Raw genomic sequence first — 25,617 nt, forward strand, 5'->3', positions numbered from 1 at the left:
TCAAATAAGTTTTCTTGTATCTTATAGATTCAGAGGAGTCATAAGTGCATAAAGTTTCTCATTGTTTTATATTCTTTTTACTGAAAGTCGCAATCTTTTATTTTTAAAAATTACTCTGTATTTGAGGGAAGTATAGAAGTAATAATAACAACGATTGTCTAAGAAGACATAGTGTTCTTTCAGCATTTCTCAATGCATCCACATTTTTATTTTTTTAATGATGCTATCACGGTCGCGTGATTAATTTACAGAAAATCATCAGAAAATTGTTCCAACTGGATGATTTCTACCTTTCCTAAAATTATGTCCAATGTATAGTTCAACCGAGGACAACAGCAAGACATTTCGGAAGATTGTAGACGACGTCGATTTGATCCTCGATCTTCCAGCTATCCGAAGGCATCAGTGTCTTTCGGAGGATATTAAAGTTACCGGAAGCCACCGAGCTGCTGTTTTACTGAAGATTAAAGATCGACGTCTGCGATACACCACATTGTAACACTGAGATCGAGTCGAAAAGATCAGCTTGAAATTTTTTATTCTTCAACCATAAATATCACAAAGCCACCCTCACTACAAATTATTGAAACACTCTCGCTGTTGGTCTTGTACTCCTGTAAGAACGAGTTACTTTGGACTCGAATATCTAATATCGAAGCGTGATAAAAGACATCACGAAACGTATAATTAAAAATTTCCGGTGGTGCAATCAATTTATTTCATACAGTACTTCAGGATTAAACGGTATGAAGGATGCTCATCGCGCTATTCTTGAAAGCTATTCCTCGAATGCAATATACATCAAAGCAGCAATTTTCCTTCTACCTTCGAAACGAATAATAAATTCATATTACCTATCTTGACGACACTGGACATTTACACGATGTCGCCTAAGCATAAGTGGGGTAGTACATTTTTAAACCTACCTATTGCTTACCATAAGAATAACAAGATTGAATGTATGCGTCGCCATATTTATTATAATATACGGCTGCGTTGAAAAATTTATTAGATTATTTCCCATGAAACGAGTCTTTACAATTTCAACAATTTTCAAATAGAAAATCTGCGAAGGATCATTTGACCGGTGGGCTTAGTGTTAACATCTATTATTATTTTCAGTTTTTCAAAGCGTCCTTGACCTTAGACTTCAAACAAAAACGAAAACAATTCCCCGCGGGGTTCGTTTCCGTGGAAAATTGGTTTCGAGGAAACCGCGAAAGTTTATCTAATAAATCATCGCTTTATGGACTCGCTAGCACATTCTGTGTTTCTACGCGGTCGCAGAAAGTAACAAGAAAGTAGTATTCCCAATCGTAAATTATTCCTCGCGCTCGGCGTTGCGCGTAGCAGTTATAGACATATTTAAAGCGATCTATAGCACGTGGAATGCGACGAACTGTTAACGTGTTATGTATATTGGGTTCGCGCGAGTAGTCGCTTATTCGGCGATATGAACATTTAACGAGTTCCCTATTTTATAAACGGTTTCCCGAAAATGGGACACGACGTTCGAGCAAGTGGGCTATAAATATTACGGCTGAAGGCGACGATGAATTACGACACGGTGAGAATGAGTGTAAAGGGGGATGGTAAACGTCATGTGGATTCCGGACTGTTTGAAACCTCAAAGACCCCTGGATAGACTTATACTGCTCGATATATACGTTCTTTACAGCGTCCGCCGTCGCGGATAGAATTTCTCTTATAATTTATGTGCACGGAGTCTGGCGAACTTGAAGTTTACTGGGGCGAAAGCGATCACCGGCTACGGGGACTATTAGTCAAGTATATTACACTTTCAATTAGTCGGCTATACTGTTCTGTCCATCAGGGATTACCATTAAATTCTGTAATACGCATCACATATTTTTTTATTGCATTTAATATTTATTTTTGCGGGAATGTAAAATTTCTTTCGAGTATATTCGTTTTCCGCCATTTTCTATAAAGGACAATAGGGGACCGCTCAGTATTATAGGTCACGAGTTAAGTAGCGTACAATCGATTTTGGGAAGCTTTTTTAAGCTTTTGGCAAAGATTTCGAGTCTCTCCGACAATTCTGCGCGGATTTATCGTAGAATGTACAAAATACGCGACTCTTTCTCCTGTATGCTGAATTTTATCATAAAATACCTATTAGTTAAATGTAAACTATGTTTTCATCTTAAATAGATACAAAAAAAAAGGTGTATAAATAGACTCTTAAGCGAAAGGAAACTTTTCAGCATCAGTTGCAAGAAATATGAAATAACAAGTAACAGTACTTTTAAATAAAACTAAACAAGTTACACAAAAAGTGCTTTCTATCCTCATTAATCGTAGCAGATTGAAGCTAAAATATTCACATACTTAAATTCTTTTGATCTTCCCACTAAATTCCACCTACACATTGTTATTGCTACTGCATAAAATCCGCAGTCTGCGCATCAAAATTAAAGGCTTGTGGGAGAAAATGATCCCGTTTATGCAAAGCGTTTAAAGACACTGTTGTATTATCTTTAACCCACTGAAATTGTCAAGAAGAGCGACGGACGTCTATATAGACCCTGAATTTTGTAATTAATCCGCACAATTCTATTCTGCATAAAAATCCGCAGTATAATTAACGCGTCTGTTGCACAAACAACAACATTCGCATTAACTTCGACCAACGACAAAAATTAAAAGCCACTAAATCACGAATAATACATAAAATCCGCGGTCATGGGAGGAAATGAATTTCAAGCATTCGCATCATCGCATCAGTCAACTCGGCACAGTATTTAAATTAACGACTGACAACAAACACGAGAAGCACGCTAAACACCGGTTTAGACAGCCAACCAGAAAGCACCACGGAGATCAATATTTAATACATTCGAAACTCTTCGCATTTCCGGGATCAGTAAGTCCAGTACTAAACAATGAATTTCCGAATAAATATCGATGCATTCGATTGTGTAATTTAACCTGTGCGCCTAATTAGAGGCTGAATCGCAATACTACGGGCGTTTAATTATTCGAACACAAAGGGGTAGAAGGGTTAGGGTTCTTTGCATTATGCTAGGTGCGAGGGAAGACTCGCTTGTTAGAACGTATTCTGTTCACGGTTCGATAACTGATTCGATAGTCGTGATATTTTTACGGGAGCAGCTCTGATGATTCGGGCTCGGGCATTCTTCTCATGGAGCTTTTTTTCTGGTTTTGTTACAGGGTGACAGTGCTGGGCGTTCTGCTGGGGATCCTCACGTGGGATCGCAGCGTCACGTGCATCCTCCTTCTCTGGGAGTACGTTGTGGGATACTTGGTGATTTTTGGCGTCTCCATGCTGGTCGAATTCTCGATCTGCTTCCTTTCCACCAGGGGAAGCATCCTGGACACTGCGGCGAGGGCACCGATGCAATATATTCTCTACATTCGACTTTGTAAGTCTCACGATTTCATATCGCTGTCCGAATTCGGCTTAACTTCACCACGGGAAACCAGAAATTTTTAACTTTTTTTCACGCAATCCTGTAGATTTTGGCGAGATAATGTCGAAAATCCAAGTTTCAATCCTAGGAGATCGCTAGTTCAAAATTTATACGTGCGACGTTCCTTCCGATTCTTGTGCAAATTGCTCGCAGTTGGTCTTGCGTGTTGCTCACAACCTAATTTCCTGTCTGAAATGCGATAACTTTTTGTAGCGCTGTAGCTAGGTAATGGTTCTATTATCCAAACGCTCGTGTTCCGCAGATCAGTTCGGATAATCGAGACTCTACAAAATCGTGAATTGAACGAGTAAATATGGTCCAAATGGTATCGTGTTTGATCTCATTCTAACCAGAAAAATAACGTAAACACGTTTTTAAAGTGTATTGCATTTAATTTTCAAGGAAAAACATTTTGCGACACAGGTCTACGGATTTCAATGAATTCCTCTTGTTCAACAGCTGTAAGCGTACACCGCAAGCTGAAAGTTTGGAATCGTCCGGTGAATTGATGGAAATAGAGTTATGCTTGTTAAGTCAACAAACTTGGGCAACCACGAACAGTCGGGCCTAAGAGACTATGTGGTTGTTTCTAAAAATATTAGCGTTGAATCAATACGGGATTGGTCACGCGACAGAATTTTGTTCCAAACTTTCGGTCGTGAATGTTCGCTCAAGGTGAGCTCGCCTATTGTGCAACTCCGCCGACAATTGCCTACGTAAACGTTAATAATTATCACACTTTACGCGTTCGTATGTTGACACGCGATCTTGCTTATCCTTCATCTGTTCACTGAATCATTTTCTCGATTCTTCAAGATATTCGAATTCACGGCACAAATTATCTCGACGTTTAAGAAGACATAACGCAAGATTTATCAGGATTTTTTTATTCATAAAATTCAGCTTAACAAGAATTTGGTCGCGATCGTTGATGCAATACAATTTGCACCAACATTCGCGTATTAACGTACGATTTTTGTTAGTTCCCGTCAAGGTTACGTTTATTAAAAATATTATTCTGTTCCACGATTAATTTTCCAAGCGTACAAATTGTCTCGACACGTATCAGGACAAATGAAATTATTATTCCAATATACAGGGTGTCCCAAAAATGTTGTATTGCCTTGATTCCTGAAGTGATTCGAAGAAACTTTTTCCTTTGAGAAAAAGTTACTTCGAATGACCTCAGGAATAACTCGTTTCAAGGAAGTGCAACATTTTTGGGACACCCTGTCAATATGATGATACAGTAAATCGGAACAACTAGCAACAGATTTAGGGGTAAACCGGGAAGTTAATGAAAAGCAACAGCGTGCACTAATTAATTCGTCGGAGGTGAGGATTGTCAGGTTAATATTTAATACATGCATGACAGTCCAGACACAGAGGCGGAATGTTAAAACTAATATCGACCAAATGGCTGATGAGAACAACGAAATGAACCGCAGAATGGGGGCTCGAGGTTACGTGGACAGCAGAAGCGAGAAACGGGGGCGTATTTCCTCGGTCACCAGGATCGATCAGATTTTTATCAGTTCCCCCTATAGACAGAAAATCGAGCGTGGTCAATCTCAGAACCTTTGCCCGTCCTTTCGTGGTTATCCGATATATTTATGATATCGAAACCGGAGAGGGCGAGTCGACACAAAAAGGAACTAAGCGTTGGAAGTAGGTGTCGTGACGTGTTGCAGTCCTGGGAGAGTTCGTTACTTAACACAGATCTGTAAAATGTGCATTATCGCGCATTATCACGACAATGTCCGGCCAGCTATCTCTCTATTATACCATTGATCAAATTAAAAATTCCAAACTGCTGTCCAACACGCCAGTTAATATTCTAATACTTCCTGCTTGGCTGGTAATGTATCGTCGAAATTACAGAGAATCTATGCGAGCATAAATAGGCAGAATATGGTATCAGGAATTATTTCTTTGGAACAGTTTAAACAACTCTGTTAGGGAAGCGAAAACGAAGTCTGTGAAAGGATATAGCCAAATGTCAGCAGAATTTATATTCATCGCAGCTAATCAAGAAACGCTGCATTGCAGTCCTGCTGCGCTCTAGCGTTGCTGCCTATTTTTCTTTGATCCGAAATTCCTTTAAAACCCCGTATCTTTGTACATCCGACGAACACGCATGCAAAGTGGCCTGCAGTAAAACACAATAGCCCTGCCTCGCTTGTCGCCTACGAACAATTGATATTTTTCTAGAACACAAGCTCCCAAATTACGCTTCACCCGGTCCAATCTAAACGGTTCTTTTTCTGTAGGCCGTTTGGACGAATTAGTTCATCGACGTTCGCAGAATGCGCGAAATTTCGCACGCGGAAGCTGAAAGAAATGTTCAGTGTATTTTATTTATTTCCGCACTGTTATTATTATTCAGCCCTTAAATGTTCTCCTATTTTCGTATCACACTTCAAAATATAATTGACCAATTATAAGACAATCGCAGGCTTACAGTTTTTAAAGGATAAAATTCTATGGGTTAATTCGCGAGGGTTAAAAAATTCAACAGATTCTACAGGGACAGCAAATCATCGTTCGAGGATTGCACGTTTGGGATTTAGCAGGTCTGCGCAAATTTTTGCGTGTCCTGTGATTGCAGCAGCTCCGCGCTGGCCTAATGAATTTTATTATGCGCGACTCTCTTTGACGATTACGTGGGTAATCAAAGATTACGCGGCGGCCATCAGAGATACTTTCGGGAACGTCAATAACCACGTCGGGGGGAATCAAAACTGATTCGTAGACGTGCGGTGCGGGGTTCGTTAGCGAAAGCTTCGTTGGTGGCGACGGGAGGCCACTTCTTTCCCTTTCGACCCTTCCAATCTTCGCAGGGCAATGGGGGGAATATTAATAAGGGCTGATCCTTTAGTCGTAAGTCCTCGCCGATAATAAACCGAGGGTAAAAAATTTCGGACCGCGAGGGACGGCGAACGTTCGCCCCTGGAAACCGGGGAACACGTTGCCGAAAATATTTATTGCACGCAAATTCGATTACGGAGAATGCTGTATTCTTCGTTTAATTGTTCCGAGACTTGAGACACTGAGATGGTTTTAATTTCTAGCCAGTTACGCTTGAAATAGTCGAAGTGACGACTGAAGAAAATGGAGAAGAAAAATAATTGTGTTAAAGAGACTCGTTTATTAATTTGATTAAATTATTGGTGTCCACGTTTGTGCTCGACCAATCATCTTTGGCTAAAACAGTAGAAATAGAATTAAAAGAGGCAAAGTAAAAAAAAATGATTGATAACGTGGTAAGGAAGACGTGTTCTTTAGCAACAGTTGATTCATTGGAGGTATAAAACGACGAGTAATTATACGATTATATTACATAATTTTTTCATTGCATTACGGTATAAAGGCGAAAGGCTTTCACGCCATGCAAAATCGATGAATTCACACGTGGTGTTGGAAGGCAATCAATTTCGCTCGATAAAAATGTACTGCTCTGAAGCGATCTAATGGCAGTTCTGAAATAAATAATAAATTCAATTACCTATAGAGTATGTGAAAAAAAGGATTTCAAGGTTTCAGCTGACCGATGGCAAAATCCGGGTCTATTTCGACCCAGAGTATTAACAAACTACAAGAAGTACCTTTAAAAATATCTTTCAAAAAATTGATAAATAAAGCAGTCTTAAATTTAAAGATTGCAAAACCAAGAAAAATAAAAAAGCACTTAACCCACAATTTAAAAATATTTCACGTGTCCTCCTTTCATTTTGAATTTACTAAATTTACGTCACCAATGCCGCACTATATTTAATTATCGCACTATTGTGTGTACACCATAATCAATAGGCCAGGAAAATTAATTTTGGTCGACGACTAGATTACGTAATGGAACCGATGGTTAGGATTAGGCTTCATGTCCCGATCCGTCCAATAAGTCTCGTTAAGCCGGCCCTGAAATTAGTTCGCTCGCCGCTCTCGCCACGCCTGCTGATTAAAAATTGTTCCTAGAATAGGAATCGGAAATTGTCGGAAACATCGGAGTTCGTGGCCATCTTGGCCGTGGACCATACGGCGTGCCGAACAATGAATAAATCGATTGCCAGGAAGAATTGTTGAATTTCACTCCGAATAATCCAGCCAGCGTACAGACAGTTGGAGATCCACGGAGCCACGTTGCCGTGAAAGCCCATAGATTGAAGCTTACTGACCAGAATAGAGTGATTTGCCGACGGTAAAAGCCTTTTGGAAGTCTGTGTAAATGGCATTCACTGGTTCCCCGCGTGCTGAAACAATGGGAATAAAATACTGGGGGAATGTGAACCCTGTAAACATAGATTAGATATAGATCCGTGGACACAGATGTCGATTGACTATCCTTCCAATGAATGCGGTCGCTCAAATTTCGCCTACATTCGCCAACTCGTCGAACTTTAATCTTAAACACAAGCATTTTTCTCGATCCTCTCACAGCTCGCACTAATCCGTCCTTAACAATGATACAAATTCTCAACAACTTCCCCAATCCCATTTAAACTTCCTCTCGTTCCACACTATTTAACGCCAACTAAACTTGTACGGTCAACTTTGCAACACCCAACAATACAAATTACAAAATGTGCAGCAACAACATATTCCAGAAACTTCCCCGCGTTAACAAGGGATGTTATTCCCTTGAAGTCAGGATAATAAATATTCCCGCTGACGCAATAAACGCCTCCCGCATCGTAAACGCAAGGCACAATAGCGCCGGGCAATTATTTTCTGTTTTTACGGTTCGAAGGCAACCAGAAACCCGCAATTAACATTCGCCGAGGATCAGACTGCGAGCGATGGCGTCGGAATTTCCCGGCTGTTTCGCAGGGCAAGAAATTCTCTTCCAGTTGCCTATTACTTCTTGCCGTGAACAAAAGAATTGATCCACTTTTTTTAATTCACCGTGCTGTCCAACTTCCAGACAGAGGAGCGTCTTCGGCTCCTCGGCCTTTTTTTGCCTGCTCCCTTTCTCGGCGGGAAGACGGGCGTGAAATTTTCAGCCCTTCTGGCCATTAACAAATGGGTAGTCGTGTCGTTCCACCTCCTTTGCCCCTGTCTTAGTGTTACGAGATGATTCGTTAATTGTTCGTTACGCTAACGCGACCAGTTCGACCGATTCACAAAGTTAAAAGTCAGTAGTGATCGTGAGGTGTACACGGATTTTCCGCACTTGTTACAAGAGTGAGTGGCTGTAATTGGAAGCAACGAAATTCCCAACTAAGTTCTGGTTCTTGTTATTGATGTAAACAATGTTTATTTTGCATAAAAATACACAATCTACTGACGCGTTAATCACCGGGACATTCGTTTGATCAGAAGATATAACTACGGATCGCTTTAGATTGAACTGTTCATGTTCGGATAATGGAGGATTCAGATATCGGTTCGGATAGTCGAGGTTACACTATATTGTTGACTATAAAAATATACACAATCCAAAATGTATCGTGTTTGGTCTCATTTTACTCAGAAAAATGTCGCAAACATGCTGATGAAAGATCCATAAAAAAATAATTACAACACACTAAAAGTGACTAGTTTACATTGCTTTATAAAAATGACAAGAATCTTTCTATCCAAATTTTCAGCCACTTTTTTTGTAATGTGCACCCAAGTGAATTAATCTAATGTTGAAGGAGGCTCATTTTAAAACACTATCGGGAATCCAAGTCAGAGAATAGTCATACTCAGGAATCCAAATTAGGGTACTCGCTCAGACGATCGTAGCTGAGCTAGAGGATCTTTGAATCGAGTTTCGCAGAGCTATTTTACCGAAACAGCGAAGAACACATAAAACCGGAGAACAAGAGAACGTATGACTGCTTCAATTCGTTTGATAGTGCAGATGGAAGTCTCCAAAGCCATTCGAAGTACTAGGGTCTCTAAATTTCAGGAAGGAAGCAGTCTGAATTACCTACCCCTGTTAAGATCGTTCGCAACAACGTCCTCGGAACGTCTGCGCGCTCGAACTCCAGTGAATTCTCGATATATGTCAACAACACGGATCTTGCCAGCGTCGTGTATCGTCCATGAGACATACTTGAGCCGTGTTATGTTTACACTCTTCGACGTCCGAGGCCTCTCGAGCATCGTGGCCCCTCACGGGGTATACCTCGCGGTACTAGGAATTATTTCGCGACATTTATCATCCAGGTCTTGGCGACATATATAGAGAAAATCACTGTATTAGGTTGTTGCGCGTGAAATGTCCTATTCGTAAGAGTAACGTTAAACGCGCGTAATATTTTTCTAAATTAACGCATCGATTAAAGTGAACACATACATATTCGTACGTCCTTTCACTACCATATTTGGACATAATGCTGCCGCTGATATGTTTATTTTGCCACACATAAAAATACTGAACGACGATCATGCATTAACGTTGAAATAAATTTAATAATAAACTTGAATACCTAAATTAATACTAAACCTACCACTGCCGGACAAAATGACCGGTTCCAGATTCTTTATATTACAATTACTGAAATTATAATTATAAAATCCAAATAAATTCAATCTCATCATTTTTATAAGACAACATGACATCAGTTAGTTTTAAGGGTCGGTAGGTTTAGTGTTAAAATCGAAGATGGGATCCTAAAAATCAGCTTTGTACCTCACAGTGATATACCTCGAAGTGTACAATAAACCTGTGGAGTGTGGTATATTGCAGGAGCATTTTATCAATACGCTTTGCAACATTTGCACTGTAAAATCAGACATTTCAACAACTTAATGCCAAGTTCTCGGCGCCAGATGCAAAATGGTGGGGTTTCGTCTCAGAGTCACCCGCAGATCGTCCTAAAGATAAAAACTGAATTCCCCGTCGTATGTTGGATCAAAGAAGTCGGCCGTCGGAAAATCGTACTTCCCGGACGTGAAAAATTCAAGCTCTCCACTCTTCGAAACTAGTTGAACCCTTTAACTTAAAAGCCCGAGTCGGAACGTTTGAACCCGGAGAGCTTAAAACAAACTTTCGAACGTCGCGGGAAAGCTTACCGGGAAACTTCTTTCAAACTGACGAGGATCTAATTAGAGAGATCGGCTGAATACCGAGTATACCGGATATTTCCTGCAGGTATTTTGCGAAACCGTCGAATTTTTTATAGAACCGAAATCGAGCCGTGAAACTTTCTTTTTTTATTCGAACATTGTAGAACGTGAGAAAAATAGTGGGATTAAGCGGCGAATAAGTTTTGATCTTGAAAATCGTTTAGTTGTCAATCAGGGAAATCAAGGTTCTCCTCGATTTTTTAAAATAGAATTACATGTTTCTTTAACACTAGTTTTACGAAGTACTAAAAGTATTTTACATAACTTTATAAAAACATCGAGAATGCGTCTATCCAAATTTTAGGTCAATTTTTTTGGTAGTGCCCAAAGAAATAAATTTTATTAGAACGCTTAAAAAAAAAAAAGAAATTAGAAAATATTGTATGTTATGATCGAAAGAGGGAAGCTTCTTCTAACTCGAATTTCAAGAATTGATTTTCTTTCATTTTTTATCTCTCTTGGGTCTGTCCGTTCTGTTGTTCACTTGTTCAGGATGCAATTTTATTTAGCACGGGATGGCAAGGTTCTCGCGCGCACGTTTCCCGGCATTTTCGTTCGAACAGAAGCTCATAGTCGGCGTCTGTCGAAATCAGGCGATCCGAGTCGTCGTGGCGAACAAAAGATCCAAGTGTACGAGGTGCAACGTCGGTGGCCTGGCACTTCGTACGCATCCAACCAATCAGCTGTACGTGATCGGAATTTCCATGAAATTCTTCCTTGGTACGCTACACAATTCCCCGGGTCCCGGTGGAACAGCGGGGACCGGTGTTGGATCGGTTCCAGAACCGTTAATACGCTACGATGTATGTGTCTTTCGAAGGAACAGACGGTTGGAAGCCGTTCCTTGGACGAAATACCCGGTACATGATGCGCTGGCATATTGCGAGCACTTTAATATGTACGATATCGTATAAAACGAAACAACTCATCAGGGGATAACGCAGGGGCCTCTGAAAACGCTGATTTCTTGACTGCTTGGTGGACATTTCATATCCGTTCGATGTTTATAATTATGGCAATACTGCCTATGACATACATCATATTTGACGTACAGTATATGTAATTCATTAGTTGACGTCCTGTCGTTCCTAATAGCTAGACTGCGGATCTTTATGCAGAATAAAAATAATTTAGATCAATTGCAAGAAGCAAAAGACACCTTAAAATTTCCTTTTTTCTGAGATCATTAATAAATTGAAAATAACATGTCCACGTCCTTAAACTGTTTTAACCCTTTGCACTCGAAGCTATTTTGACTCGAAGACCAAACATTTCTTCCTACCTAGAATATTGCCCTAGTATATATATTTTTTCAAGTTATACATACGAAAATGGTGCAATTTACTTGTACAATACCGAAATGTTTAGTAATTTATTAAATACAAACAAATTTAATAATGTAAAAAATATTTCGAATACAGCAATTTTTAGTGGTGCCTTACAGTCACCATTCGAGTGCTAAGGGTTAATTTATTTACTGTTTCAAATTGTGCCAACTCGTTTTTGCCATAAATGCATAAAATCCGCAGCCTAGTACAACATCTTATTAATCTTCAATTTATTACCAACATCTGGTAGGGTAAGGGATCGAACTACTGCGCCCATATTAATTATACTTATTTTTAAAGCATAATGGATATTTAAAAAAGAGATATTAAATTTTTCTGTTGATTTTGTTTCTAAACTAAAGGTACTTCAACCCAGATGAACTGGCACCTGGACGATGCTGGATGACCTCACCGACAATCATTTCGCCGACAGTATCTACTCATCGACACTTTGAGATGACCGACAATGTTTTCATCGACACCAAGTTTTGTTGACAATATTTGCATTGTACGCAGTGGAGGTCGACCAGCCGACGTGAATGTTGACATTGTCGACGGAACTTGGTGTCGGTGAAATGTTTGTCGATGAAATGATTGTCGGCGAGGTCAGGGTAACCCAGGTAAACCAACCCATGAGCACAAAGATATTTGTCAACACGAAGGTCTGCGTACATCTTAGCACAATGTCAGGCCAGTGTCGCCAAATTAGGACACGTCTCCCACTCCACCCTTCCCCTTCTACGACGCTGTTCCCCCACGCTTCCGCCACGGCCTGGTCACGTGAAGCGTTTCGTCTCCGTCATGCATTTGTCACAGTGTCACGTGACTGATCCGGCACCGACAGAGAGAGGGTAACTTTTTCCCCTCGATTCGAGTCGACACCCCTGATCCGGCGGCACTGTGTCAAGCCTACAATCTCGTCGTTTTTCCGAATTCTCGCCGGGAGAGCATCGCGGAATCATTGATTCCCGTTTATCCCGTTAAAGTAAGCACCCTCGGAATGATTTCGTGTTTCGCAATCGCGTTTACGGATAATTAGGTCAAACCTATTTACCGCGACTCAGTCGGCATCAAAAGCGGCCGCGGAGCGTGTCGCACGGCTTTGTGACGAAACTATCTCCAGCTAGGCTGGGCACGAAGAAAGCACTGTCGATACGTTCAATCGTTATCCGGTCACGACCGACGCGCCGGCATTTGCGTTGACGCGTTTTCCTTTCGAGAGAGAGAAAAAAAATATATGTCCACTCGTCGCCGATCCCGCAAGGCGGCTCGACCTAAATGTTCTCCAAGCTTTCCGCCAGTCAATAAACATTTCCCGAAATGCTATTAGCGCACACAGGTTCACCTTATCTCGGGCATGTAAACTACGAGGATGTTCAAATTGAAATAAGTCTACTCTCGCTAGGAAGCAAAAAGGAAGCGCCTTGGAAAGATTTCAATTCCGTTCAGGAATGTCTATTCTTGGCAAGGCTTTTTCCTTTCTCGCGAGGAGTATGAAGACTGAAAATGTAATAATGTTTACCCGTACACACGAAGATACCCGACGGTTTTCTGTTTCTTTTTACGCCATCGTCGGTGTTAGTTTAGCTCTCTCTCGCTCTCTGGCTCTATTCCTCTCAGTCGAGTACCAGGAAAAAACGTGCGAAAACTGTTCGAGCCTCCGATGTATTCGCAGCGAGCCACTCCAGTTTGTATTTATTTGGTTTTACCAAACACGAATCGAAGCCGAGTGTTTTCGCGCAACTCCTCTCGACTTAAATATAGAACGACGATCGAACGGTTATAAAATGTTCAAACGGCTTTGCCAGGACATCTTTTCTTAAAGCTGATCTTTCACGACCCAGACAACGATCCTATTAGGTCTGTTGCCCTCTGAACAAGTAATCAGGAAAGTGGAAGATGCAAAGTGTTCTAGGTGGTTGTATAATTCCGTTGAAGAAAGCTGCAGATGCACTTCTCTAATTGCGTTCGTCGGCGTGAAAAACGTCGAGGTATCGACAGGTTGCTCAACAAGTTTCAAGGATCCCACATTCCTTTATTTTTTGTCATTGCCCTTTTAAATATATGTTGGGTATGGGGCCCAATTACTGTGCCTACAATAATTATATTTATATTTAAAGCATAATAAAATGTACTTTTTGTGCAGCTAAACGCACATGTGCAATTTTCAAATATTAATACCTCATACAAAAATGATAAGAATTCACTGCAGGCGCAGTTTCATTTAAAAATTGACTTATGCAACTGGTTCTAATAATTCGATCGCCCATGTCGAACAAAAGGGGCTGTATTAAAATACAAGATATCTTACTGTAGGAATATTTTAAGAGAATTCTTACGTCTTAGGTGTGACGTATCGGGTGGAGTGATCTCATACCGATTTCGCTATAGTCCTTTATACTCTTAATAACTCGATACTTCGTTAACACACTCGCTCGCGACTCTCGCTTCTCTAACTCTCGCTCTTCTGATCTCGCTCTACTGACTGACATAACATCCCTCGCATTCGTCCCTTTTATACAAGGCCCACTTTCATTCTTCCTCTCTTGCACTCATTTTATGGAAAGTAGAACTGTTCAGAAATTGATTTCTTCGAGCAAACTTTCGTTGGTTCGCATTGTCCTGTCAGCAGGATAATGTCTACATTATAAAATCGATCGGCGAAGAAACGTTCACAAAAGCTTCCGGTAAACTTTCATAATGCAACCAGTTGCGAAGTAAATGATGCCTGAAACAATGGTCGAGCGTCAAATCCGAAAGTTGCGAATATCGATACTCGATAAGCTTCTATACAGGGTGTTCTCGAAATCGCGAGACAACTTATGAACGAGTAAGAATTAATTAAAATTTACGAGTAAATTCTTTCCGGCCGAGACTGTGTTCTGAGGGAAAAAAGGCCAATTGTAGTTTGCACAGGAACCTAGCATGAGACGACTGATTTATTCTTGTGAAAAGGCGGGGGGGGGGGGGGGGGAGTGTTGGTTTTACGAATCACATCGGTGCAAGCGTCTTGAAACTCGAAATTGCGAGTCGGTCTGTACGAGAGCTCTGTGAAACTTTATTTCAGTTCTGTTGCTGGTGGAAACGGGATGGCTGTGTGCAGGTGTGACGTGGTTAACACACTACTACCAGACCTGTCCGGTCGACCAAGTCAGGGAAGTAATGTTAGGTAAGCGAGAACTTTTCACGAAACGCTCGAAACCCGTTCGCCAGCGTTTTTCCTCTCGCGGCGCGGCGGGGCATTAAACGGAAACGATTTTCACGCGCAGGAAATTCTTTACGGCTCCAATTATGCGATCCCGTGCCTCCGCGAAACTTTCCCCGATACGCGAAACTACGCCTGGAAATCGTACTTTCTCAATGTCGGCCCTGGCACGACAGTTTCGCGAACTGCGACGTCTAATGGATGTTCGCTAATCGATCCGCAGACTTGAATCGCTGGACGAAATTTTTCCCTTACGTTCATCTCTTGGAAAAAATCACAGAAACACGGTACATTCTTCTTTGTTTCTTATTAGACTGCGAACTTCAATAAAAATTGTCTTCATTCATTACAAGCCGCAGAAACTACATAGACATTTATTTCTTTTCTTAATAATCGGGTGAAGATACTACAACAGCAATTTGAAATTGTTCAAATGATTTTCCTATTTTGCATTTGATCATTTTTATCATAACTGCACAAAGTCCACAGTCGAATTATTATACACATTTGTTTAACTTTCTACAGTTTGGAAGTATTTCGGGGTACCATTTTGATTAAAGTGCTGCTATGAAAAAAATTTATTCAATTTTTTCGTTTAGTTTTATCCAAAGTATCGCTATGTTTAAATTTTAAACGTTCTGTGTAATGCTGGTGTTTATTAATACATATGCTTGAGCATCCCAGTAATGTGTAACATAAAAACAGGTCGGTTTAGCGTTAAGAAACGTTTGATTTTTTAGTTGAGGTAGCTCCGAGTGCAAATAATGAAATTTATTGAATAATTATAAAATGGAGGATCCGGTCATTGATCGTGGTTCGTTAAATTCGTGGAAAGTCGCGAGTAAAAATCGGCGCCGCGGCGATAAAGTATTTGACGTCACGCGAATCCTGCGGGGAAACGGGAAACAGGTTGACTCCAATCGGAACGATTCGATTACAGTACAAACTTTACGCACAACAGGTTTAGTGGTATCGAATTGGTGCGTGTTGGCGTTCGTGTCGGTGACCGTATGGTGCACGTATGACGCCGCGGGTAGATCGTGGGTGAAAATGAAGAAATATCAGCGCAGCATGAGGGAGGCGGAATCAAGAAGCGGCAAATTGCATTACAACCGAAGCGGCAGCAGAAAGAGAAACTGGCGGCAAAGGTAACGGCTCGGGAATCCTTCTATTGCTCTCGCCGTCTGACTTATTGCCAGGCACTTCTACTGGCTGATACTTTCCCTCTCCATTCATTACCATGCTCCCTTTGAATCGGAACCACGACTGTTCTTTCTGCTCGCTATGTTATAACAATTTGGAAATCTCTGGCAATTTCTCTTCTAGAAATGCTGGCCAATTGTTGAGTTTTTTATTAAATTATTCTGCGTTAATTTTGATGAAATTTTTGCGGTGCTCTTTCTTTGCGGTACTCTCGTCGGAGTGATGTAAAAATTATAAGGTATCCTTGTTTCTTAGAAGTCGGTAAAGAATTCCTGAGGCACAAATTTCAATAATATTTAACACAATTTCACTGTATTGTTGGTCGACGGAAGACGTCCACAGAGGAAATTAAATTCCGTGTCATAGTAATTACTTCGAATTTCTCCCTCATCGTAATTGTTTCCTTGAGCTTCAGCTTTCATTAGAACCGTGGGAAAAACTTTTTAAAATTAGTAAAACACGATGATTGCGTATCGTTCCTGTAGAAAATTAAATTTCGTGCACGAAGCATGGAACGAAGACCCTAAAAAATTGCTGAAACATGAACTGAAAGTGCGGAAACCATTCGTGAAGCAAATGAAATTCTGCTTAATATAAATTTCTTTAAAATCCTCTCGAAAAATGCTCTCCTAAAGTTTAGGAAAAAATTATTTTTCGACTGCATTGTAACAGTGTCTTACATCAATTTTCATTTAAAGAAGTAGTTGCCAAAGGAAGTTAAATTTTTTGAACATCACTTGTTCTAAGGTCCTCTTCAAAATTGAAAATTCGCATAAACTCCTTCGCAAACTCGAGGTATGCGAAATCCTCTAACAATCTATTGTAATGCCAACAATACCTCTAATTACCGTCCTCCTTTAATCATAATTAATGAGAACGATGCACACAGAAAGCGAAATTCCGTCCGCCCCCAATTCCCGTTTTGCTCCTCAAAGCAGCACCTTTGCATGGATCCCTACGATGTCAGTGAAAAGCAATGCAAGTTTCGTTGCAGGAAGGTGATACGTGCATACCAGGACAGTTGGGACAACAGGTGCAGAATGCTGTTCTGCTGCATGGGTAATTCGGACAGAAGTCGAGTAAGTATGCACCTCGAGATTCGCATTTCCACGTATTCGCAATTACGACCAAATAGAAAATTACGTTGTACGATAAATGAGTTATCACTTGGCGAGATTAATCTTTCAGCGCCATCTTAGGCGGACCAAACTTTCGTGGACATCTCATTAATTATTATCTTTAGAATAAACAATATTTAATACGTTTTTACTTGCAAACTAATACTCTTTCGGACTGGTGTAAAAAAGATAGGATATTCCATTTAAAAGGACAAAGCTGACCTCTAAATCTTCTAAACGCCTCCGCTTATAAAAAGGTCATGTGCACCACATAATATCTCCCTTGATACCATGTGACATGTGTGGAAATAATTTTTTGTACAACGCAGAATTTCATTGAAGTAATAAGAATCTTTATATTTACTACAGTTACACATTTCCACCATCTTTATTTTGGATGAAATTTTCAAAATGTATCGTATAATTCATAGAGATTTATAAAACATATTTTTTAAATTTTCGGACACAGGCCTAAATAATGAAGTCGTAGAATCTGACCAATTTCAATTTTTTCAAAAAATCTTTTTCGCGTCAACTGGGAAACTCGAAAAAATTGAAGTCGTTTGGTCGAATCTTAAAAGAATTATCGTCAACTTAAAAGTATCCGAATATATCTGCGACGGACTGTACAAGTATACAAAATTGCTGTGTCGCAGAACTCGTTCGCGGACATCGCTAGGCTGCTGAGCGATTTCTTCCGGGACCTGGACGTGGTTCCGTCGGACGTTGTTGCCGGGCTGGTGTTGCTGAGGAAGTTCCAGAAGATCGAGCGCGAATTGATCGTGAAGCAGCGGAAAAACGACACCTACGAGTTTTTGTCCGGCGTGCCGGTCACGCCCCGCACGAAATTCTTGTCCTTGACCGAGGACGGCGATCTGGGCCACTTTCAGTCCGCCATTCATTACATGCACTTCGCCCTCGCTGCTTATGGCTGGCCCATGTTCCTCGTTAGTCACTCGTCCGGCATCTGTCAGCTGTGCGCAAGGTAACCTACACGCCGCACATGCACACAGGTGTGTGTTGTCAACGCGGCTACGCGTGCCCATTGATTTTCAACGGGGTTCCCAACGTCAAAACGATCGACCCGCGGCCATTTGATTACAACCATTGTTACTTCCGGCGCGCATGTCGGCCGGCAGATCCTGGCCCCGTTTCCGAAGGAACCTTGATTAATGGCTCTGTTACTCGAACGCCCCTGCATTAGCGCGATTTTGCACTATTGCTTCCATTGTCTTCCACGATTATACCCTGATCGCCAGCGTTCCCTTTTTACATAATAGAAGTTATCTCAGATAACTATGTGGAAGTTTTCTTAGTTATTAGAGTCACAGTAGTGGTTTTGTTTAAATATTCCTGTATGCTGTTTCCAACACTTACTCATGATATTATTGTTCAGAATTTGTCAAGTCAATTGTAATGTCTTTCATACAACTTCAACATCGTCTAATGTCATTTTGGTCATAAATGCATCAAATTCGCAATCTAGTGATTACCATTTAAGAAAATTATCAAGCTTCTTTCAAATCTACCACCGTTAACTGTTAACAATGACCACGCTATTAAACGTTCTGGCTGTTTGCAAAGAAACTCAAACGAGTGAGAGAAATTATTTGTGGCATAATGGAATCAATCAAAATTTTCATCGACTTTTACATCATTTCTGTGATTATCTTGAGAATCGTGAACGAAAACATTTTGATTGAAATTAATGAAGACACCGTAATTGAAAGTAATTGTTATGGAATATTATTTAGTCCCTTTCAATCACGAGTTCATTTTCTTGCCGTTCCGGGATTGTTCGCACATGTAAATGTCCGTGGACTAAAATCAATTCTGCAGGTTGGTATTTGTTACGCGAAAGCGTCGATCAGATGATTGTACACATACACATATCGGCATTTTCATTTGTGATTAACAAGAGTGGTTCTCGGTTAGATTTAATAACTATGATGTTTAATCTCGCCCGTTCGTGCGGTCGTTATTGTCGTCGTTTAACTCGATGGTTTGTGGAATATCAATTTTCAGACAGAACACACACAGTAAAATATCTTTATTATTCCACTTCGAGGCCAAAGAAGTAAGCACAGTAAATTTGATTTATTTTCTATTCTCTAGAACGCGTTTCTTTTAAAAATTGCTAATCGAGAATCGTGTTTAAATTCATTATTTCATTTTTCGTTGTTGTCTGGAACATAGACAACAAAATTTTTCCTCTCGAAAACTGCATGCAAATGAGTACTACAGAAAATTGTTAAGCCAATGAAAAATTGCTCTGCGGCACCGGCTACAGTTCGTCGCAAGTAGAAACAGTGAGTCATGGTCAGACACATTAGTCAGACGAATTCAGATGCACGCGTGCCCGATAAATTATCGTGTTCGATTTTGTCGGAAACGAAACTGCACGTGATATCACTTTTTGTACATTATTAATACGATTCTGCACGTAACATTATTTTCTTCTCAGTTTTGTGGTGCAAGTGCTGCATCCAATATAATACTTGACATTCTACATGGAATTAATACACGCATTTCTACAGGAATTTCTGCATGAAATTCATACACGAAATGCATACATGAAATTCTATGTGCCATTAATACACGAAGTTCTACATGATGTTAATATACGAAATAAATTGCTTGAAATTACGTCATGGAATTACACATGAACTTCTGATTTGCTGATTTCTGATGAAGTTGTATTTCAAATTGCCTTGTGGAAGGTTCTAAAGAGATTTTATCAATAATAAAGATTTTAAACAAACTACCTTCTAATTTTACAGAGAGTTACACTTTTTTCAGACTAATGCCGTTACTTTTTATTAACCAGTTAGTTAATGCCATCTATAATAAGTCTTAGTAAACACAGCATGCAATAAAAATTGGTCCATAGACTTGATCCATGCCAATGGCACAAAAATCAATATAATGGATGAATACACAACTGAGCGTATAAATTTCTTCTTCACAAATGATGCATAGAACAGGAAGACATAAGATATGATTGAAGTAAAATTGTTCACGTCCTTCCTAAGTAATAAAACGATTTGCAGAACGTACTATTCCATTACCATCGTGTACTGACCGTGACTGTAAAGAAGGCAGCCGGATGTTTTGCACTTGTGGCAAAAATAAGTAGGTGTAAATCAAAACTGATTACAAGAATTAAAAGACACTGTTATACTATGTCCAGCGTATTGAACATATTAAGAGAGGAAATAAATTTCTATTTCACTCCAGTGTGTGTTCGCGTAGAGAATCTTTTTCCGCACGGAGATCCGTCGTCTAGTAATTAGGTCGACAAAATTTCGGTATCGATCGAGACGAAAATGTCAGCGAATCAAATTCTGAACAGGTAGTGTCCCCCTCTGCCCTCCGTGCCTTGTTCACAGCCACGGACAGTGCGTTGAACCCGTGTTTCGAAGGTGGATGTTCGAGATGCTCGAAATGATTGGTGCGAGCGGATGAATTTCCCGGGGCGCGGGATTGTTCGCGTGATAACAGCGCCGGAATCTTGTCCCGTAGAATACGATGCAGCTGTTTCCCCTGTGGTGGCCATCAGGACGACGCGACCGTGGTGGAGGACAATTGTTGCCAGTGCAATTACGCCGCGCTACGAAAGATGGTCGACGTCGCCGAGGTGGAGGTCATTTACGCGACTTTTCACGTCGACGTCGGCGAGACGCCGTTCTTCGTCGCGCTCGATTACACCAGGAAAAAGGTTCGTCCCCTATCGATTCGCATGCACTATTCCCGAGCAGCAAACCGGAAGCACATCCAGGCCGGAATGCATCCTGCGACCCTCCCCCGCAATCGCGTCCGATCGGCCTGGATCGAAAACTGCGATCGTTCGTCGACCGTTTCCACAGTTTAATTGGGAATTAAATCGATCTCGTTAAGCTGTATCATGAATTTTTCATTTAATACTAATCGCGATTCCGCTCGCGGCACATGCACCTCGACCCCCGCTATTGCTTAATTATGAAGGGCGAGAGAGGATCGCTGTTGATTAATTGCTGTCCAGTTCGCGTCGGACTCCAACTGCGTCATTTTTGAAGAATTTCAACGATGTTTTGTTAACTTTGCTCACGTTTTCCGGGATACGTTTTGTCATTCGTATAGTTGTTTGCGATTTTGGACGCTGCTCATTAAAATTGCTCTGCCGTTAATAGTAGAACTGCGAAACTTTTCGGGGGTGCAGACACGGCATCAAATAATGAAATACCAGAGGTAGTACTCTTGTTCGGCCTTTGAAATGTTTTAATACGTCCAGTTTTTTATATTTGGTACCAAAAATAATATATATCACGGTTCAGAAAATTCAGTCTGCTAATGATTTAAGGCAAAAATGTGTTTCCATATTCGGTAGAGGATATTTATGGAAAATCTGTTCCCCCCCTTTCTTTTTACAATTTCCGTGGATAGCTTCGAAATTAACTCTTAAAATAAAAGCTTCGATTTTAAAGAATTTTCTCGATAATCGCAGTATTTTGCAATCTAGACATTTATTCTTAATTTGACAGTTTCGGTATTTTTATCGAACGCAGAATCCTCGAATGCGCGTTCATTAGCGCCGATTATGCGTGTCACGCTGACTTCGTTTCTCGTACAACGAGAAGCAGTTTGTCGAGTTTAAAAAGAAATTTACTTCGACTGCAGGGAACTTAGATAGTTAGATTAAACATTACCGAAGTTCCAAAGAGTTGAACCGAACGAAATAATGTTCCGGACATCCGTAGATTCTACAAAAACATAAAGTACGCAGTATAGTTGCGACCTATCGAGTAACTAACGAAGTTAAGAGAATATCCTCGATCAAAGTGTTTAATGTTCTCGGGAAACTTAATTATTGCTGCAAACTGGACGGCAACGAATTAAATTAGACGATGAAATACGCTTCGAAGCGCGCGTAAATATTGCACAATAAAGCTGCAGGTATTGCAGCTCAATTGTTCGTTTCAATTTCAAATCTACAGAAGTAGGCCAGACGAATTTCCACTTGTTCTATCAAAATCTGGAATCTGCCATTTTTGTGTCAGTGGAACGAAGCGTCACGTGCTGCAGTAATTGGTAGATTGTAGATGTTTGTGCATTTATAGCCCATAAAAGTTCTCGCAACGCAGTAAAATGCAAATTTTAATCACCTCGGGAATAACATTTCACTCGCGTTGCCTTAAACCTTTCATAAATAATTCTCTCGAGGTTGCAAACTCTTGTAATATACGACAAGTAGTGCATGATCTGTCGCGAAATTCTGCGTGTTACGTTCGCGTACATTTGTTTTAAAGGTCGAACGAACGCGGTGCGATGTTGATAGAAAAACTGTTTGTTTTGAAAAATCGAGCCAGTGTATTTTGTTTGAAAATTTTGACGACGCATCCCATCAGGGAAAATCGATATCGCAAATGATGATGTTATTCGAGACAAATTGGAGGCAGAGCCATGCTGGACGAGTGTGCCAGAGCAATGGACATTACGCAGGAAACTAATTAATATGTAACCCTCTATGTGTACTGATCTTTTCCGAACGAGACCGATATGCATAATGAATAAAATATCACATTAATAAATACCAAAGGAATATTCTCGACTGTAATAGAATACAATTACACCTTCTTCAATTCCGATAATTGAAGAACTTTTTACCCGGGCAAGCACACTTTTTACAATGATACAATCAAATATTTTGTACTGCATTCGAGCATAAAATGGCTTCACTGTCCCGGCAAAAATTCAAATCAACAGAAAATTAATTCCCACGGTGCAAGCTCCATCCGATGCCGTACAATTTCCGTTATAAAAATATTTGAAAAAATGAATAAAGCATTCTATGTATGAAGAGTTGAATTACCGATATTTTAATACAGCTTAAGAGTTTATTAGAGAGCAATCGACACTCTAGAACGGTCGAGTCACAAATCCCGAACCACACTGATCTCGATGGCTCGCTAAAAATTCGAGCGAGAAGAAAACTAATCGCAAACTCGGATCGACCGGCGCTACTTTCGTTTAAAAATGATTTCCCAATGACAAGCAATTCCCGAACAAAAAGGTGGTAAGATTTCGCACCGCGACAGTTGGGTTCGTTCGACGGGGCACTTTTTTCCGGAGCTGGATTATGAAAGTTTCGCGTGTGCAGCTGTGCGCATGGAGCGATCTTAACGAGCGCGGTTCTCTCTCGCGATCATTAAAGCCGCCCGTCCGCGAGAATCAGCCCGCCTAATAACGCACTCGTAACGATCGCTTTCATCCCGTCCTGGAGCCGGAATGTTTAATTACCAATCTCGTGTTCCCTCGGTCCCTTTTTCCTGTTTTCCAGGTTGTCGTGAGCATACGGGGCACACTCAGCATGAAGGACGTGCTAACGGACTTGAACGCCGAGGGTGAAGTGTTACCATTGTCGCCGCCGAGGGAGGACTGGCTCGGGCACAAGGGGATGGTCCAGGCCGCCGAATATATCCGTAAAAAGCTGCTCGAGGAGGAAATTATATCCCGCGCTTTGGCCAAGGTATCGTTTCTCTTCTCGGCCGTTTTAAATGAAAATCGCGACCCGCGCCCGCCGACTCCGTTAAACGGAATAATTACGCTTAGGGGAGACTTGTGCCAAATATCGCTTAAGAAATGTCGGCTCCTCCGGGAAATTTGCTCTGTGCTTCCTCGCGAAGGTATATTGGCCCAATCATACTGTCACATCCTGCGAAAATCTTCAAAGTGATCTTTACTTTCCGTACAACATCCTGAGCAATAAACCAACGTTGCTAATATCCGCTTATTTTGTCGATTTTTCTGTTGAACCGATCACAGCTTGAAGGGACCAACAAGCTCCCAAGTTTCCTTACATTTTACTATTTATCAAAATACATATTCGTAATAATTGTATGCCAGTAGACGTGTGCTGGTCGAATGGAAACCAATTTTCAATTTCGAAATCTATGTTCAAGATCTATGTTGCAGATTTTTATTTTGCATACAGATTCGCAGTCTAATAACAAAGAATTAATTGTCGGTGTACGATTTGCGTGATCAATATATCTATATTATACATTTATAACCAGTAGATTAAAAGCAACACAGTAAAAACACTTGGAGAATTGAAACGTGTTGTATTGCTTTCGACTAGATAAAATGATTAAGAAAGGAAATTAATTTTCCTTCTGCATAAAAATCCGCGGTCCACTGATAACGTTTTTCCCTATCACTCGTGCCCGGTTCGGTCTCGGGAACAGATATCGCCAGAAAAATAAAACGGTGTCCTCTCTCTCCCCCGGGCGAGATTGCGTTCGCAAAACTTCCCCTACATCATTCCCATAAAGTTGATGCTAAGTTTATCGTGTGAATTCCCGAGCTGTTTCATATTTACGACTGTTAGCGTGCTCGCGTAAGATGCCCTACATACAGGACACACTAGGAGAGAATGTTTATCGACTCGAGAAGCTTATCGACCTTCGAAACGCCCGCCGCTACCATTCACGGTTGCGGAAATGGTCGGTTTACTTGACACTAAATGCCCCCTAAATTCTTATTCTCGGCTGTGGCCGTTAATTGACCCGGGGTTTTACGCTTCTTTCCTCCGCGCGGAGCGGCTGCGAAGGTGTTCGAAGTTTTAGGGGATCGCTATGAAAGGTTCATTCTTCGAGTCTACGGTAGATACAGCATCGAAGAAACAAAGAAAAAAGAATGTTCCGATTTTGCTACGGGCGTTTCAACTTGTAGGATTCTCAAGAAAAAATTTTAAGAGGAAACGTGACTTCAATAATTTGCTTGCTACATCTTGTAAAAATATGTAGTGCGAAAATAGAGGCTTTAGAATGAGCCCTGGTTTATTGTTGTACGACTTTCTTCCGCGAAATGTTAACAGTCGAAATATTGAAAATTTATCAAAAATTGTAAATTTAGTGTTTGAACATTTTTTGGAGCCACTGTAAAGATCTCTCGTTAGAATTATGTCGTTGAAACTTAACAGTGTGATTTTACAGCAAGCACTAAGCCTTTAATTGTGTCTTAGTTGACGAAGATGAAAGGGGAGTAGCGATAAGCGAAGTAATTGGTGGTAATTTATATTTTTATGAAAGTTTCTTTAGAGTTGGTGTCGGCAGAGATTAAGCTTCTTTTGCGAGAGGTTTGTTGCATTTAAATATGGCTTGGGCACGGGCAATATGGTTTATCACAATCCATGAAGATTGCCTCTTTCTTCATAAAATCCACAAATGAGTGGGAGCAACTTGCGAGCAAATGTTTGCTCACTTTGATCGTTCTAA

At 40.6% G+C, this 25,617-nt stretch overlaps 1 protein-coding gene across 5 annotated transcripts in view; it reads left to right on the plus strand.

Annotated features, from left to right (window-relative positions):
• Positions 1 to 25,617, plus strand: part of Inae (inactivation no afterpotential E) — a 108,768-nt gene that overhangs the window by 61,751 nt on the left and 21,400 nt on the right. For 4 of the 5 annotated variants that reach the window (XM_076786697.1, XM_076786701.1, XM_076786698.1 and 1 more), the window contains 7 exons: positions 3,196 to 3,407; positions 14,904 to 15,005; positions 16,003 to 16,189; positions 17,239 to 17,323; positions 18,019 to 18,347; positions 20,885 to 21,080; positions 23,679 to 23,867. In XM_076786697.1, coding sequence (XP_076642812.1) covers positions 3,196 to 3,407; positions 14,904 to 15,005; positions 16,003 to 16,189; positions 17,239 to 17,323; positions 18,019 to 18,347; positions 20,885 to 21,080; positions 23,679 to 23,867 — 1,300 coding nt within the window. Of the gene's footprint in view, positions 1 to 1,513; positions 1,789 to 3,195; positions 3,408 to 14,903; positions 15,006 to 16,002; positions 16,190 to 17,238; positions 17,324 to 18,018; positions 18,348 to 20,884; positions 21,081 to 23,678; positions 23,868 to 25,617 lie in introns of those variants that run through there. The other variant, XM_076786700.1, reaches the window with a different exon arrangement.

Source organism: Halictus rubicundus, chromosome 4 (assembly GCF_050948215.1).
Source record: "Halictus rubicundus isolate RS-2024b chromosome 4, iyHalRubi1_principal, whole genome shotgun sequence".
Lineage (NCBI taxonomy): Eukaryota > Metazoa > Arthropoda > Insecta > Hymenoptera > Halictidae > Halictus > Halictus rubicundus.